This window comes from Geotrypetes seraphini, chromosome 9, assembly GCF_902459505.1.
Source record: "Geotrypetes seraphini chromosome 9, aGeoSer1.1, whole genome shotgun sequence".
Taxonomy (NCBI): domain Eukaryota; kingdom Metazoa; phylum Chordata; class Amphibia; order Gymnophiona; family Dermophiidae; genus Geotrypetes; species Geotrypetes seraphini.
In genome coordinates this window covers 4,026,192-4,042,368 of record NC_047092.1, presented here as the reverse complement: position 1 = coordinate 4,042,368, position 16,177 = coordinate 4,026,192, and the positions used below count along the sequence as shown (strand labels likewise).

The 16,177-nt window shown below is 40.6% G+C and overlaps 1 protein-coding gene across 3 annotated transcripts in view; it reads right to left on the bottom strand.

Moving 5' to 3' along the window:
* Positions 1–16,146, bottom strand: part of DCLRE1C (DNA cross-link repair 1C) — a 29,349-nt gene extending 13,203 nt beyond the window's left edge. Inside the window, exons 1-9 of one of the 3 annotated variants that reach the window (XM_033958720.1) lie at positions 16,009–16,146; positions 13,537–13,588; positions 12,047–12,131; positions 10,643–10,702; positions 9,361–9,416; positions 6,500–6,601; positions 5,264–5,336; positions 1,915–2,055; positions 1,282–1,383 (exon numbers count right to left, since the gene is read on the bottom strand). In XM_033958720.1, the coding sequence (XP_033814611.1) occupies positions 1,282–1,383; positions 1,915–2,055; positions 5,264–5,336; positions 6,500–6,601; positions 9,361–9,416; positions 10,643–10,702; positions 12,047–12,131; positions 13,537–13,583 (666 nt within the window). In that variant the 5' untranslated portion in view covers positions 13,584–13,588; positions 16,009–16,146. Of the gene's footprint in view, positions 1–1,281; positions 1,384–1,914; positions 2,056–5,263; positions 5,337–6,499; positions 6,602–9,360; positions 9,417–10,642; positions 10,703–12,046; positions 12,132–13,536; positions 13,589–15,651; positions 15,897–16,008 lie in introns of those variants that run through there. The other 2 variants (XM_033958718.1, XM_033958719.1) reach the window with 2 other exon arrangements.
* Between the last annotated feature and the right edge of the window lie 31 nt (positions 16,147–16,177).

Sequence of the window (16,177 nt, the reverse complement as noted above, 5' to 3'; positions counted from 1 at the left end):
CAATAAATTAAATTATAAAGTTTATCTCCCTCCCTCCCCTTTCATATTATGTATTAAACACTTATATCATTTAATAAATACTTTCCTAGCCTTATTACCATTAATAAAAGATCATAAATTATCCTCCCTCCCCCTATCTTGAACTCATACTATTAAGGGAAAAATGAAATCTATTCATTGCAATAAATTCCCTTTCTGTATGGCTATTATTTTTTCCATTTTATAAATGTGACACAACGAATTCCACCAAAAACTGTAGTTAAGTCTCTTCCGATTTTTCCAACTACTCGTTATTTGTTATATGGCAACTCCTGTCATAATTAGTAGAAGCTTGTTGTTCTTAGATGATATTTGGCTCTTAGCCCTCATTGACATGCCAAATAAAATAGTATCATACGATAACGCAACTGGGTTTTCCAATAAACAATTTATTTGGCCCCATATTGATTTCCAAAAGGCCAAGATAAATGGACAACAGAATAATAAATTATCTAGAGTCCCTGCTTCGCGATTTCAATGGCAACATCTATTAGACTTAGAGCTATCTAACTTTTGTAAATGAAATGGGGTCCAGAATGCTCTATGTAAAAGAAAAAAAAACACATTTGTCTCATAGATGCCGACACTGTACATCAACCTCCAAGTCCAAATTCGTGGCCATTGAGATGCAGAAATTTGATGCTTAATCTCAATACTCCAAATATCCCTAAGACCAGTTTTTGGGTTTTTATTTATAAATCCAGCTATCAGTTTATACCACTGTGCGGCCTGATGTCCCTCTTTTTTTTTTTAATTGTCACGTATTATTTTAATGTACAATGCTTTGAATTTTATGTTTAGCATTTAATCAAATTTTAATAAACTAAACTATGAATAATACCTAGTGCCCATAAAAAAACTCCTTGATTTTAAATGGTTACAAAACCAAAATTTATTGGAATATTCCTTCACCTTTGAGGCTATAGTTTCATCAACTCATAAAGTTTCTGTTGAATCTTATTGTAAACCACAATGAATCCTTGTTAAAACTTGAGGGGTATAAGAAGCTCTTTGGTATAGGTTGTAACTTCTGCAAAGTGCAAGCGATTTTGTAAGATGTTGCTAACCATGCTTTTTGGGACTTGTATTTGCTGTCATTTATAAACATATTCCAATAAATTTTGATTTTGTAACTTTTTAAAATCAAGGAGTGATTGTTTGCACCTGGTGGATCCTACAACAGGCATTCTGATTCAGATAAGTTCGTGGAGCAGGAAAGCTTTGGAGACTAACTGTACCCACCTTTGGATGTCGACAAGCATGAATTTGAGTGTTGCGATCTGTGGTTACGTGACACAGGATTTCAGGCATGTTCTTATACATGTCCAGTTTGTTCACATGTACCTAGGGAGAGTTTATAACAGTAAGTGGGAAAATAGATTTGGGCCTTTTTTCAGAGGACTCGCAACTTAAGTTTGTATCCAAGGCATTGGAGGGTTAAGTGACTTATCTAAGACCACAGGGAGCTGCAGCTAGATTTAACCTGGGCTTCCTGGGTTCTCAGCTCTCTCTAAAATCTCTAAGCTACTCCTTATTATGGTTCATGTCTTCAGGTCTTCAAAACGTAAGTAGATGTTTCCCCCTGAGGAGTCTGAGATTACCGAGGTTATTTACAGTTTTATTCATTTCTTCTGGCAGGATCAGGATTGCACTAGAAGGGGTGACAACGGAGCACAGGAGTGGTTAGAACTGTTAGCTCAGCACCCTGAGTTTGTGGGTTTGATCCCAGCACTGCTTCCTGTGACCCTGGGCACATCACTTAACCTTCAATTGCCCCAGGTACCATAGTTAAATTCTGAGCCTACCAGGACCTGGTTAGATTGTAAACTGCTCAGACAGCTGTGTCAATGGGCAGTAAATCAAATAAGAAATTACCTTGGATCCTAGTTCCTCACCGAGATTGGTAAACAAATACTCATATCCATAAGCAGCTTTGCAGTTCAGCCACACAACGTGATATGGACTGAGAGTGATCCAGCTGTGGACAAGCTCCATTATTCCAATCAGGCATTGTTCCTAAAACGCAATAAATGTGGCCTGTGAATCTCAGCTTATTACACTCTGCAAATATTGGGAAAAAATTCAGGCAGCAGAATAAGAGCAAAGTGTGGGGAGGACATGCAGCAGAATAGAATAGATTTCCAAAAGACATTTGTAGGGAGGGTGGTGGGATTCTCATAATACTCTCCTTACCCCCTCTGACCAAGCTTAATCATAACTAGTGCTCTTAACTGAAGTGAGTGGTTTAGAAATGGTGAGCAGTATTCACACCAGGGCTTCCACAGATAATGTCACCCAAGTGTGAGAAATGCTGTCCTGCTTGTCTTCGGAGAATAAAGCACCCCTTTCTCGATTCTTGCCTCAAGTATGCTTGCCTTGAAGGTAGCATCACTCTGGCATGAAAAACTAACCTTAAATTGTGCTGCAACTAAGGCTGTATAGTTTCAAGTTTATTAAAAGCTTGATTATATCACTTTATCAAAAGATTTCAAAGCGATAAACTTGTAACGTCTAGCTCAGTGTATCTCAAACTGTGTGCCGAGGAGGAAGAGAGGCACCTGCCAGCTGACCTCCCTACTCGGTACAGCGCCAGCGTTGCTCAATTCACTGAAGGCCTGCATATTTTCCCCTTCTCTCTAGCGTCCTCCGGCTTCCCCCCTGGCTTCCCGGTCTCACCTTTAAAGCTAATTACAGCAGCCTGCAGAGGATCGTCGGTAGGTAAAATGATTTTATTTTCAATATAGTGATTGAAATGCGTCAGTTTTGAGAATTTATATCTGCTGTGTATATTGTATGTATACGAAAGATATAGCGGCACTAGAAAAGGTTCAAAGAAGAGCGACCAAGATAAAGGGTATGGAACTCCTCTCGAATGAGGAAAGACTTAAAAGGTTAGGGCTCTTCAGCTTGGGAAAAAAAAAGATAGCTGAGGGGAGGTAGGATTGAAGTCTACAAAATCCTGAGTGGAGTAGAACAGGTACAAGTGGATCGATTTTTCACTCTGTCAAAAATTACAAACACTAAGGGACACTCGAAGTTACAGGGAAATACGAGTATTTTTTCATTCAGAGAATAGTTAAGCTCTGGAATGCATTGGCAGAGTGGAACACGTTGGCAGAGGTTGTGGTAAGAGTGGATAGCATAGCTGGTTTTACGAAAGGTTTGGACAAGTTCCTGGAGGAAAAGTCCATAGTCTGTTATTGAGAAAGACATGGGGAAAGTCACTGCTTGCATGGATTGTTGCTACACCTTAGGTTTGGCCAGGAACTACGGACCTGGATTGGCCACCATGAGAACGGGCTTGATGGACCATTGGTCTGACCCAATAAGGCTGTTCTTATGACAGTCGATAGTCTAATGTGCCCTCAATTTTGAGGGTAATTGACATCTGTTCAGAATATAAGCTGCCTAGATTACCTATGTATAGATGAACAAATGTAGACTTCCCTCTCTTTTGGCCAAAGAGAACAAATAATAATAATAACTTTATTTTTCTATACCGCCATAATCTTGCGACTTCTAGGCGGTTCACAGTGAAGATAAGCTGTACAGTCAGCGAATTACAGTGTATAGATAAAGAAGAGATCACTGGGTGGTCAGTGATTACATGGTGCAAATTGGCAAGAGGAAAGATATACTTAGGTTACTATATAATTTTTGACAAGTTACATTGAAATGGTGGAAGAAAAACCAGCGAAAAGCTGGATACAAATTGTGAAGAGGACATTGAACAGTCAGTGAGTACAGGATGCCATTAATGAGGAAAAAAGGATTCAGTAAAATACCCTGTAGCTTTGAAAAGGGGGGAGGAAGTCTGGCTAGGAAATGAATTTATTGAATAGTTGGGTCTTTATTTCTTTCCAAAAGGCGCCGTATGTCTCTACACTTCTGAAATTCCTTAACCACCTCCATATAACCTAAGAGCACTCTTCAAATCTTCTTCACAGTCCTCCCTCTGAAAAGGAAGACAATGGATTGGACCTGGTTTACAAAGCTGAAACCACCTTCAAGAAAAAGGCACCAGACTCAAATATACCTACTTCATAAAAGTGAGAAAGGTTTCATACAGGAACAGAGCCTGGAGTTCTGAAATCTGCCTTGCCAATCAAAGAGCCACTAGAGTGCTACCTTCAAAACCGAATTAAGACTTCAGTTTTAGGAAAATCACACCCACTGAAGGCTCATGGTGTGTCATCCTTTTCAGGAAATGCACCTCTGGGTACGAAGACTATAGGGGCACCCTCAAGATGCTCCAGAAGACATGCTAATATCCCTACCAGCAGTTTCAACATATCCATAGCCAGACATCTCTTGCAGCCCTCTTTAAGAAAAACGCCAAAATACAAGGAATCGAGGCTTGAAAAGGAGATGCTCTTTCTCTGTGCCACACACTCTGGAATAAGCAAAGGACGCAGACTTTTGCTATGCCTGAAAGAGAGCTGCAATGATGGACAAGAAACTTTTGACCTCAGCCATACAACAGAGGGAAGATGGGTTTTTCATTTGCACTTATACTTGAAGCAGATGACCATGCCCTATGGAAACCTTAGATCGTCTCCAACCTTGAGTGACTAAATCCGGTCACCAGAGCACAAGTGCTAGTCTTCTATAACTTATGTACATATTCTCTGGATCTGCCCTGTGCTATCCTTCTAGAATAGCACTTGAGTATGGTTAAGAACATTAACTGCAAATTAGTGGTAATTAAGGCTAAGGTCCAATATTACATAGTAGATGACGGCAGATAAAGACCCCGAATGGTCCATCCAGTCTGCCCAACCTGATTCACTTTAAAGTTTTTAATTTTTTCTTCTTAGCTATTTCTGGGCAAGAATCCAAAGCTTTACCCAGTACTGTGCTTGGGTTCCAACTGCCGAAATCTCTGTTAAGACTTACTGCAGCCCATCTACACCCTCCCAGCCTTTGAAGCCCTCCCCAGCCCATCCCCCACCAAATATTGGTAATCAATGCCTATTAGCACCTAATTTGATTATGTTAGGTGTGTAACCGGCATTATTCCACAACTTGTGTGCAATTGCACTCTCAGATTTATAGAATCTGGGGGATAATCCATTTGTTTGGACTGATCTGGTGAGGAAGAAGATTTACAAGCATTTTATAAATTGAAAGCATAAAAAGGATCAAGTCTGCTCCTAGATTTTTTTTTTTTTTAGATGCGAGATATAAATAGAGAAGAGTGAGGTTTCCTCTCTAGTTCACTTACCCTACTTGGAATTTGGTAAAACCTGGGATCACAGAAAGTTGTATCTAAATAAACACTTTCAATCTCCTTCACTCTGCAACACACAATAGGGAGAGATACCAGTTAATGAACTGCTTGTGGTATCTGCAGTATACAAAATAAAGTTATTATTAATTCAGCACTTTTATTCAATATTCCTAAGAAACTTAGTTTACAAGGAAGATATGACGTACAAGGAGCAGCAAGTTGATTAGCTGAATTCACTTAGGTAAAGTGGAAGAAAGAGAAGTTGCCTGGAGTCACACATTTTCAATAATTTGACCTGTGTTGCTTCTACACTTAGGCCCTGATTCTGTATAGTGCATCTACATTTAGGTGTGGTATAGATGTCCTTGTAGACATGATTCTGCAAAACTTAGACGTCCTTTAGAGAATCACGCTCAGTGTTGCAGACATCCTTTAGAAAATCGTTTTTTAGGTGGGAGTTAGATGTCCAACATAGAAACACGATGGCATGTATTCATGTGCCCTGTTTATGTGCTGCATTATTAAATGTATTTTGAGCTTAATAAAACAAACAACCCCCCCCCCCCCGACCTATTTAACGAAACGTGTTGGAGACGTCCAAAGTCCACCTATGTCCCATCCACCTAACTCACTTCTATCTGTTGCCCAAACCATGCTCAAAAGTAGACTTCCTTTACAATGCCTACAAGATTGAGTTTCACAATTGCTATGCAGTTTCTTAGCTCACACAAACAGGGCACATGAATACAGCTATATTGCATGCAAAACCTTATATTTTTATGGGTAAATAGCAATGTTATTTGCTAATTACAGGAAAAGATCTATTAACTGAAGCAGAGTACATGAAAAAGATAGCTTTATATTTTTTGCTAAAAAGCTACCCTTTTTTCTGACTAAAGAGTGCTGTAATGAGCTTCTAGTTCATTGCAAATGGAGGTTTCCACTGCACAATGGTGACCTCATTGTGAGATCATCAAAGTGCCTGGAAGGTAGAATGGTACCTGAAAGGGAGGTCCATAGGTCATTATTGAGATGGCTTAGGAAAATCCACTTCTTATTCCTAGGATAAGCAGCATATAATCTGTTTTACTACTTGTGATCTTGAGGGTTTGAAGGCTCAACTGCTAAAAACACCGATTTATTCAAAAACATGCCTACCAGTTCTCCCTATGCTCATAAGCTGTCATGACTACAAACTGCCTCAAAGCAGAAGCAAAAAGCATAAGTCACCTGTTTCCGGAATGTAGGAATTCCATGCGCGCAGCTTCTCCTTTTGCCAATCTGAAGTCTCCAGTGTACAAAACAGTCCCGTTGTTGCCTTGGAACAGAAACCTAAAAGGCAACCATGCTCCAACTAATTTAAACCTTCATTCGCAGGTTATTTTCTCTACAGCTCCAGGTGTCTCGACTAGCAGCATATCAGTGTGCATTTTTAAAAATTTATTACCAAGCATTAGCACATCATATAGCAACAGAAAACAAAATATTTCCAATGTGGACTAATTCTTCTGTGGTACACAAGTGCCACTTTTCAGCCTTTGACATCACAACTTATCTTTGAAATAAAATGGCTCCCTCACGCCAAACTGCTGCTTCTTTTACTTCTAAACACTATTAGCAATTTTTACCCCTCTGTAGAATATGAGAAACTTTTTTGCATTGTAGATTAATTTGACTGCTGTGTGTTGGATAATTTTTAAAATCTTCTAAAAGTTCTTTTTGGGTTATTCCTTGATATAGAGAATTACAGTAGTCAAGTTGTGAGATCACAAGGGAGTGGAAGAGAATGTTAAGAGATGAGGGTCCTAATAGACTGGGGACTGGTGACCTCCCAGCACATCCTCCAGTCTCAAGGATCGGTGGATCCCAAACTGCTCCGTGTGGGACACTTTCTAGGATGTGATCGTACTGCAAGCTTTGACAACTCATTTGTCATCAATTTTTGAAATGTAGAGGCATAGAACGAAAGTGCTTTATACTGAAAAATTTTCAAGTAATATAAATCATAGGTTAGAGGTGAGCAAAGAGAATGGGGAAGTGGCTCAAGATAAGCATGGACACAACCAAGCATGCACCAAAAAGGAAACATTTGACGTAGTAATGATACATGTCAGTCTAGACTAAATTTCAGTTTTCAGGCTGGTTTCAGTACAGAATTCAGGTTGAGCCACGCTTCAGTTTTAGTAAAAAATGCACCCTCACCCCCTCCCTATGCCAACCATTCTCTATCTGCTGGCCTCCCGCCACCCGAAGGTCTTCCCTGGACCTTCTTTAGAAACCCTCTTTAGGGCCTCTTTAGGGCAGGAGCACAGTGATCTGCTGAAATTCAATAGAGTACATTTTAGATCACACACGGTCGGTCACCTTCAGAAAAAATTCTTGTAGAATGAGTGACAGTGACTAGGAACTGGGAGTGCACAATGCAGTGACGAGGGCTACAATGTTCTTAATAGCTGGCGTGAAAATGTGGAACTTGCGACTGTGGTGATCGTGTAAATTTTAAGAAGTTGCTGAAAACAGTTATTTGTTAATGCATTTATGTAATATATTTTAGCAGTTTGTAATGAAGCTGTAAAGTAAGAAGTTCTTGTCTTCATAATGATATTTATGTTTAATTGGAGACTGCTTGGTAAATAAATAAATAATTGTACTGCTGTATTAATGGGCCTACTTAGGGCTCCTTTTAGCGCACGCACTGGATTAGTGCGTGCTACCCGAAAAACTACCGTCTGCTCAAGAGGAGGCGGTAGAGGCTAGCGTGCTCTATTCTGCGCGTTAAGGCCCTAATGCACCTTTGTAAAAGGAGCCCTTAATGTGGTATGTATAAGGGAGGGAACATTTAGGCTCTAGTCCAGTTCCAGAGAATGGGCCGTTTGGTGTTGGTTGAGTTGTCGCTGGAGCTTTATTTGTAAGAAAGTTTGCTGGCCTAAAAAGTCCAGATCTTTTTTGTTCCTCAAATATGAGAAGCTGTGTGTGTATTTGGGGGGGGTAGGGGGGAGAGATACTTTTGGATGCTTGTAGAGATTGGAGGATGAGATGGAGTTAGACAAAACTTTGGGGAATACTTTAGGTGGGAGGTCGAAGCTGCTTGATTTTTTTTTAATTTACTGTTTTAAGTTGTTTTTAATCCAATTGTATGTGATTTATATACATATTTTCATACACTACTGACAGTTGTTTCAAGACGTTAATGGGCCTCAGCTGAGGGCTGGAAAAATGGCCACCACAGAACATCATTTGGGGATTTCTTTCCAAAGTTACTCACAAAGATTAGGCAATTAGAACAAAGGGTTTGATTTCAAAAATGCCTCTGTTAATGCAATATGGGTTATACAGTGCAAAACTGTGAAAATGTAAGAAAAGTTGTTACGTTGGTGAAACAAGACAAGAATAAAAACTTTCACATTCAGAAGCTCATATGCTGGCTTAGGAGCAAGGTTCGTTACCGTCATGCTATGTGTAACCCTTCTGGAGACATTACCCTCCTAGGAGGGCATCACAGAGATCATGATGCCCTTATACAAGAGTATCTGTCTAAGCCAGACCACCATATCAATAACTATAGGATAAAAATACGAGTCAAGATAATCTAAGAATACTCAAAACCGTGAGATATTTGAAATGACGACAATGGTTAAACACTTTGACAGAAAGACAAAAGGGACTTAACAGGGACAATGATTTCCTCATCCATCAGTAAACAGAGTCCCTCTGGAGCTGTTTCATATATTTGTACGGGGGGGAAACTGAGAGAAAGAACCAGTCCACTTCACCCCTGTAACAGTATCCCTGGCTCCTCCTTCATTGACCAATGCATGGCAGAGAGCTCTCAAAAACTCATCACAAATGTATTAAAAACCAACTAGTTGGCCTTTCTTGATTTCTTTCTCCTCCTTTTATCAAGCTGCGCTAGAGGATTTTAGTGTGGACCGTCGAGGTAAGTGCTCCGACGCTCAAAGGAATTCTATGAGCATCAGAGCATTTACCGTGCCGGCCTGCGCTAAAAACTCTAGCGCAGCTTGATAAAAGGGGCTATTTAGTAGTACTATTTAAACCTATGTGCCGAAAAAGCTGCTCTTAAAAGGACATACATTACCGATCCAGGGCAGTGGCCGGCTGGTAGGAGAGTCACCAGCACATCTTCTTTCTGGGAAAACAAAGAGAAATATCCTTCATGTATAGTTATCAAAACTGAAACCCCTTCTCTTGATACCTGAACTGTCCTTCTACAATCCCTCATTCTCTCCACTTTCAGAATCTTCATTATATTATGACTAGGGTTTTTTAAAAATCTCAATACCCCACTAAAGTTCCTCCTACCACCCTCCCTTGTTCTAATGGACTTCCTTTTTCATATCTGTAAGTCACCTTGAGCCTAACACTGTACTCTCTCTAGACACGACTCTCATTGTAAACCGCTTCGAACTTAGGGTATAGCGGTATATAAGAAATAAAATTATTATTATTATTATTATATAGGTAGTGTGCAATGCACAAATAACAGATTAGATCAAAATCACACATAGATCCAAGGAAATAAACTCAAACTCCACTTTCATTCCACCATTTCCCAGGCTGCACAAGAGAACAGGGACACCATCATAGCACGTCTATTGCTTTCGAAGGTCTGGAGAACTGCAAACTGACACACATTGTGAAAAATAATCCAAAATCATAGCCAACACTAAGAGTCACTACCCCTGTTCGGTTACAAAAATTTATGACCATCTCTGTCCTTCCTAAAAAGATTATATCCCGGTATGTTTGCATTCCATCCATGTGATTCACTGAATCATGTCTCTGTGATAGCGACAATATCTAGATCTGCCTCTAACATCAGGGCTTGCAGATCATGAACTTTATTGCTTAGACTGCGAGCATTTGTGGTCATCGCTTTCCAGCTATTTTTCAGTGGTAATCTCCTTTTTCTTATAGATTTTTGTTTCGTTTCACTTTCCGTTGCAATACTAAGAAATGAGCTGCTGATATTGTTTATGTTGCAATCTTTACTACTATCACATCTTTTCTTTTGCCGGGGGTGGTCTCTATAATTGTCCTTCATACATACACCATCCCCACCTTCTAGTTTAAATGCCTAGAAACATTGTCTAAATTGCTCTGCAAGGTTTCTTTTTTTCTGCTGTAGTAATATGTAGCCCATCAGTGCAATATAGCTTCTTGTCCTTCCATGTATTTCCCCATCCTCCTATGTACCTGAAGCCTTCTTGATGACACCAGGCTTTGAGCCATCTATTAAAGTCCTCTGTGTTTTTCACTCTTTGCTCTCCCTTTCCATATGCAGGCAGTATTTCAGAAAAAGCTAAAGTCTTTACAAAAGGTTTCAAGCTCTCACCAAGCTCCTGAAAAGCTTACCTCACCAGACGCCTCATCCACTAAAGAAATCTGAGTTGGTATCTCAACCTCAATCGTTATCTAGAATAGAAAGAAGAATGTGAAGTTACTCTATCAAGAGAAGCCTCCAATCTGTGACACCATCTACATATCAGTGCAGTAAAACTAAGCATGGCCTTATCCTACTGTTACAGAATATCTCTGGCCTTGATCTCTGTTCATAGAGATCAAGGCAACCCCACTCAGTCAGGTTTTTAGGAAATCCACAATGAATTTTTATGAGCGAGACTGCATATGCTCCCTCCAGAGCATGCAAATCTCACTCATGAATATTCATTGCCTGAATGGGGTTTTCCCAGGACAGGTTTGGGAACCAGCGATAGATGGTAATTTCATTTACTCATGTCTTCTGTGGACCAATATGGATGCTAGCTCCCTGTTTCACAATCTGCTCCCCAGAATTACTCCAGTGAATGTTGTACTAAGTTCAAACTAGACACAGGTCTTCCTGAAGCTCATTGACTTTTTCTTTTTTTTTTATTAAATTTTATTTATTGATTTTTCATTCTTACAGCAATTAAATTATACATATTATAATTAATTATTACATAACATTTGTAACTACAATCAATACATCATGTCATAAGTGATAAATCCCTCCCCTTTTTTCCAATTCCTATTTCCAAAAAAATATACAAATCCCAACCCAACCCTATATACCTACTACCAATGTGCTAAGAAATCTGATCATTAGAATATTTAGTCAATGGTTCCCAAATTTTCTTGAAATTGTGAAGATTCCCTTGTTGTAACGCTAACACTTTTTCCATTTTGTATATATGACAGACAGAGTTCCACCAGAATGTATAATTTAATTTGGTATAATCCTTCCAATTTTGAGTAATTTGTTGCATGGCGACCCCTGTCAATATTAATAGTAGTTTGTTATTATTTGCTGAAATCGGACTCTGAGTTCTCATTGCAGTACCAAATGAGAGTCCTACATGATTTTCTAGTAATTTATTAATTTGGGGCCAAATTAATTTCCAAAAGGCATTTACACAGGGGTAAAAAAAAATTAAATGATCTAACGTCCCAACTTCTATTCTACAATGCCAGCATCTATTGGATCTAGTACTATCTATCTTTTGTAGGCGCGTAGGGGTCCATAACACTCTATGTAACAAAAACATTCATGTTTGACTCATAGATGCTGACCTTGTAGACCTTAATCTCCAGGACCAAAATCGTGGCCATTGAGAAGCAGAAATTGTCTGTCCAATCTCAATACTCCAAATATCCCTAAGTCCAGTTTTTTTAAAAATCCATATAACAATTTATACCATTGACTTTTTCTTTAGTTTTCAAAAGATAAAACTAAACCCCACCCCCACCCAAACCCATAAAAAGTATGTAATAACGTACAATCCTGTTTTCCCAGAAGCTGTATTTCGGGTTGGTCAATAGAAGCTCTTTTGTGACAGGGGAACAGTATAGGTGAATTTTTAGGCTGTGAGGAAACAAAAAGATTTTACATCCTTGAAACCAACAGAACAGGCAACATACAGATATCCTTCCTCTGTGCACCGTGCAGGTATTGCATGCCACAGGAACTCTTATGCTGGTCTCAAAAGACTTGAGATCAGCATATGAGTTTCTACCCCATATCGCCCAGATTCACAAAACCACCAGGTGATGCACAGAAGAACAGTCACAAAAACACTTAAAAAGGGCAAAAGAGATAAATTTTTAGTTGCTATGAGTAAAATCACTTCTGCGAGACAGCACTTCACTAAACCAAATCACTGGATCAATGATTTTATGGTGAGAATACTAAAAGGAATATTTTAAGACAATCCAGGAATGTGAAACCATTGAAATAAAAATGATGAAATATTTTGACACCCACCAGACAGGACTTTTAGATCTGGGGTTTCTATCGCATTAGACTGCTTTGTCACTCTCATCACCCATCCATTCTCTCCATCTTTCACCCACTGTCTTTCTTTATAAAAACAGAACAAAGTGGTGTACATAGTAATAAGAGAAAATAAGCACCATTCAGTGCTACATAGATGCAATGGGGGAAGAGGGATTTTTTTCTCATCACTGTATATGCAGAGAAAACTGCCCATCACATCCCTGTGTTACATTTTTACTGCTGGTTTATATGCAGGCTCATGCAAAGAGCAGCAAAACTGTTTTATATAGTGCTATTATGTGTATCATTTATAAAACAGTTGGTGCATGGCGCCAATTATGCATGCATTTGTCACACCTTTCAGAAACTGCTAGCTTAGTTTTCTCTCTCTCTCTCTTTTCCCCTTCCCCCCCCAAACACACATCCCCTCAGAGCGCTAACAGAAACAGTTTTATTGCTGCGTGCATAAATCCTCCACGGGATTGTTAGCGTGTTTTTGTCTCGTACGCTTTAGTTACGGTACCTTATATGTATGTGTTTCAGCATTGTTAAAAAGTACCCATATCCTTTTTGTATAAAGGAAACTTAAATGGAGACTTTAAAAAACGTCACTGGTAACTAGTCAGAACTACAGTGGTTAAAATTGTTTCTTCTGAAGTTAATAAAATTAAAATATCTTCTGAGGATAAATGAATTAATTAGAAAACAGCTGTTTCTAAACTCCAAGATTATATCATATAAAATCCAGTTGTGGCATACAACATTCTTTGGCTTTCTATACCAAATTTACCCCCACCCCCTTTTACAAAAGCACGATAGAGGTTTTTAGCAGCGGCTGGCGCACTCAATGCTCTGTGCTGCTCCGATGTGAAAGTTCCTATGAGCGTTGGCGCATTACAGAGCATTCAGCATGCCGGCCAGTGCTAAAACCATCTTCTGCGCTTTTGCAAAAGAGGAGGGAGGGTTAGTTCTAATATCTAGTTACAACCCTTACCTGCATTCCAATCGTCGTTTCAAAGAGGGGGCCCTAAGTCCTTTCATGTGATCTAAAATGTAAAGTATTTACATTTGTTAAATCACAACAAAATTAATGTGCACTTTTAAACACCAGTTTACCACAAGTTTCTGAAAGAAATCAAGTATTGGATGCAATCTTCATCACTAAACTACAATTAGACGATAACCAATGAATAACATCACATCAGAGGGAGATGTCAAAATGAGTGCCACATACAGTCAATAGCAAGCGCGAGACCTCCTGGACAGGTCTATCCACTGATATTCAGTGGCATTTAACCAGCTAGCACCACTGAACCAGGTATTCCGGGAGTGTGTGTGTGTGGGGGATTAGACGTGTGTTTAAATGCCGATATTCAGCACTTAATCACCTAAATTAAACAGCTAAACCGGACTGCATAAAACTCGGTCCTTTTTCTGCGTGCTCAAGTCAAGAGTCCTTGCTACAAATACCTTCCTTCTAAGACATCAAATACAAAAGCACCAGGGCAAGAATTTCTCGGTAATGGCCCTGATGAGGTGGAATGCCCTACTGAAGAAATTAAAGCTAAATTCAAGAATCCTTTTTTCAAACTACTTCAAATGAAATGATGAAATTGACAGAGAGAGAGAGGAAACTAGAACTTTCAGGGATGCTACTCCTTGGGTTTTGGCCAGGTACTAGGGACCTGGATTGGCCACTGTGAGAACGGGCTACTGGGCTTGATGGACCATGGGTCTGACCCAGTAAGGCTATGCTTATGTTCTTTTTTTTTTCCAAATTCTTTATTCATTTTTTCATCTTATATCAAGTACACAATATTACATCATTTAAAACTTTTACATATTACTTGAATTTCTTTCTATTGTCCTCGTAAGTACATAAAATTTATTCCCTCCCGACCCACCCTTCCCTCAAATATTTAAATCAAAACTATCATAAATATTGTATTCTAATTATTGATGAAACCTATAAATAGAACATTATACCATCCCCCCTCCCCCCTATGATCTTAATTATTAGCTCTGTATTGCAACACCACCACAGAGCTGTGTTTTTCAGTATAGAGCCCATGTATTGTAACACCTCACAACTCCTTATTGTACCATCTTTGGCTTATGCAGACTGCTCTGAATTGACTTCCAAGTCATCAGTAGTGGTATAGAAGCTCTCAATAAACAATATACACCAGGGGTGTCCAACCTGCGGCCCGAGGGCTGCAGGCAGCCCCGTGAAGTATTTTGTGCGGCCTCGGTCGAGGGCGATGCAGTGTTTTCCTCTGCTGCCCCCGGGTGTTTACCGGCTTGCCAGCTCCCTCCTCTGTCTTGCTGCAGCATTTGCGCGGCCCCAGAAACATTTTTTTTGGCCAATGCGGCCCTGGGAAGCCAAAAGGTTGGACACCCCTAATATACACCTTAACACAGTTTACATGGTTTAGTACGGAATATTGCACTTAACTGTATAAGAGATAGTTGGCCACATAAACATAGAATATTCGATGCCAGTGTTCAGACATGGTTCCAGTGACGTAGTGAGGGGGGAGCAAAGCGCCCTGGGTGCTGTCTTGGTGGGGGCCCTGGTGTCACTCCACCTCTCCACCCCCACCTCTTGAAATGTTCACCGATGTGAGTATGTTCCACCTCCTATTCGTGCCAGCCTCAGCTCCCTTCTAATGTCACTTCCTGGTCACAGGACCAGAACATGACATCAGAAAGGAGCTGAGGTCGGCGCAAGCAGGTGGAAGGTGCTTATGTCAGGTACACTCAAGTAGCAGGGAAAGTAGGTGGTGCATGGTGTTGCAATGCCGGGTGCCACCACTCTAGGGGTCTCCCTCCCTGGCTACACCACTGAATGGCCTACCACCGATTTCTTTTTTTTTTATTTTCAAATATAGTTTTATGAATGAGATATTTGTATGTTGTGATTTTCTTAAGTGTACCATTTGTAATCTGCTTTGTATAAATACCCACTGTATCATTTTCTCAACCATTATCTCCCCAACCCTGAAATGTCCTGTCTAAATGAGATTGTAAGCTCTTCTGAGAAGGGACTCTCTATTGTACTCGGAGTCAAGGCCAGACGTGGCAAAAGAGAAGCGCCCCAGGGACCCACCTTTATGACAGTGAGACAAAAAGTAGGCTCTCGCCGCCAGGTTCTCGCGGTCAAACCTATCTATGGACAGCGTCGGATACTCCTTCATGCGCCCCTCGAACGAGCTCATTTTAAGACCAACTCTCAGAACCCAACAGCCCAGCCTCGCCTCTCGCTTTCACTTCCGGCCTCCCGGGCCCCGCCCACGCCTCGGCCCTTGCGTTCTGATTGGACGAGCGGCCGAGCTCCTTGCGTTGGCGGCGCATTCTTGGGACGTTAGCAGCTGGGTGAGGTGGGCGTGTCGGTGCTCTTCTCTGTCGCCCAACGAGGATCCGAATTTGCGAAAGGGGGGCCGGGTTACTCTCGTCGGACACTTACCTTGCCATCAGCTCAGCCAATCGGCGCGTTGTCGGGCGGGGCGTCGTCCGGGTTGTGTACAGCGTTGCCTGGTAACGGGCTGGCGCGGGCAGCCTGAGAGGCGGTTGCTAGGCAGCGGGATGTAGCTCGTGCGCTGCCGGCGGCAGCGGCGGTTGGGAAGCCGGGTGCG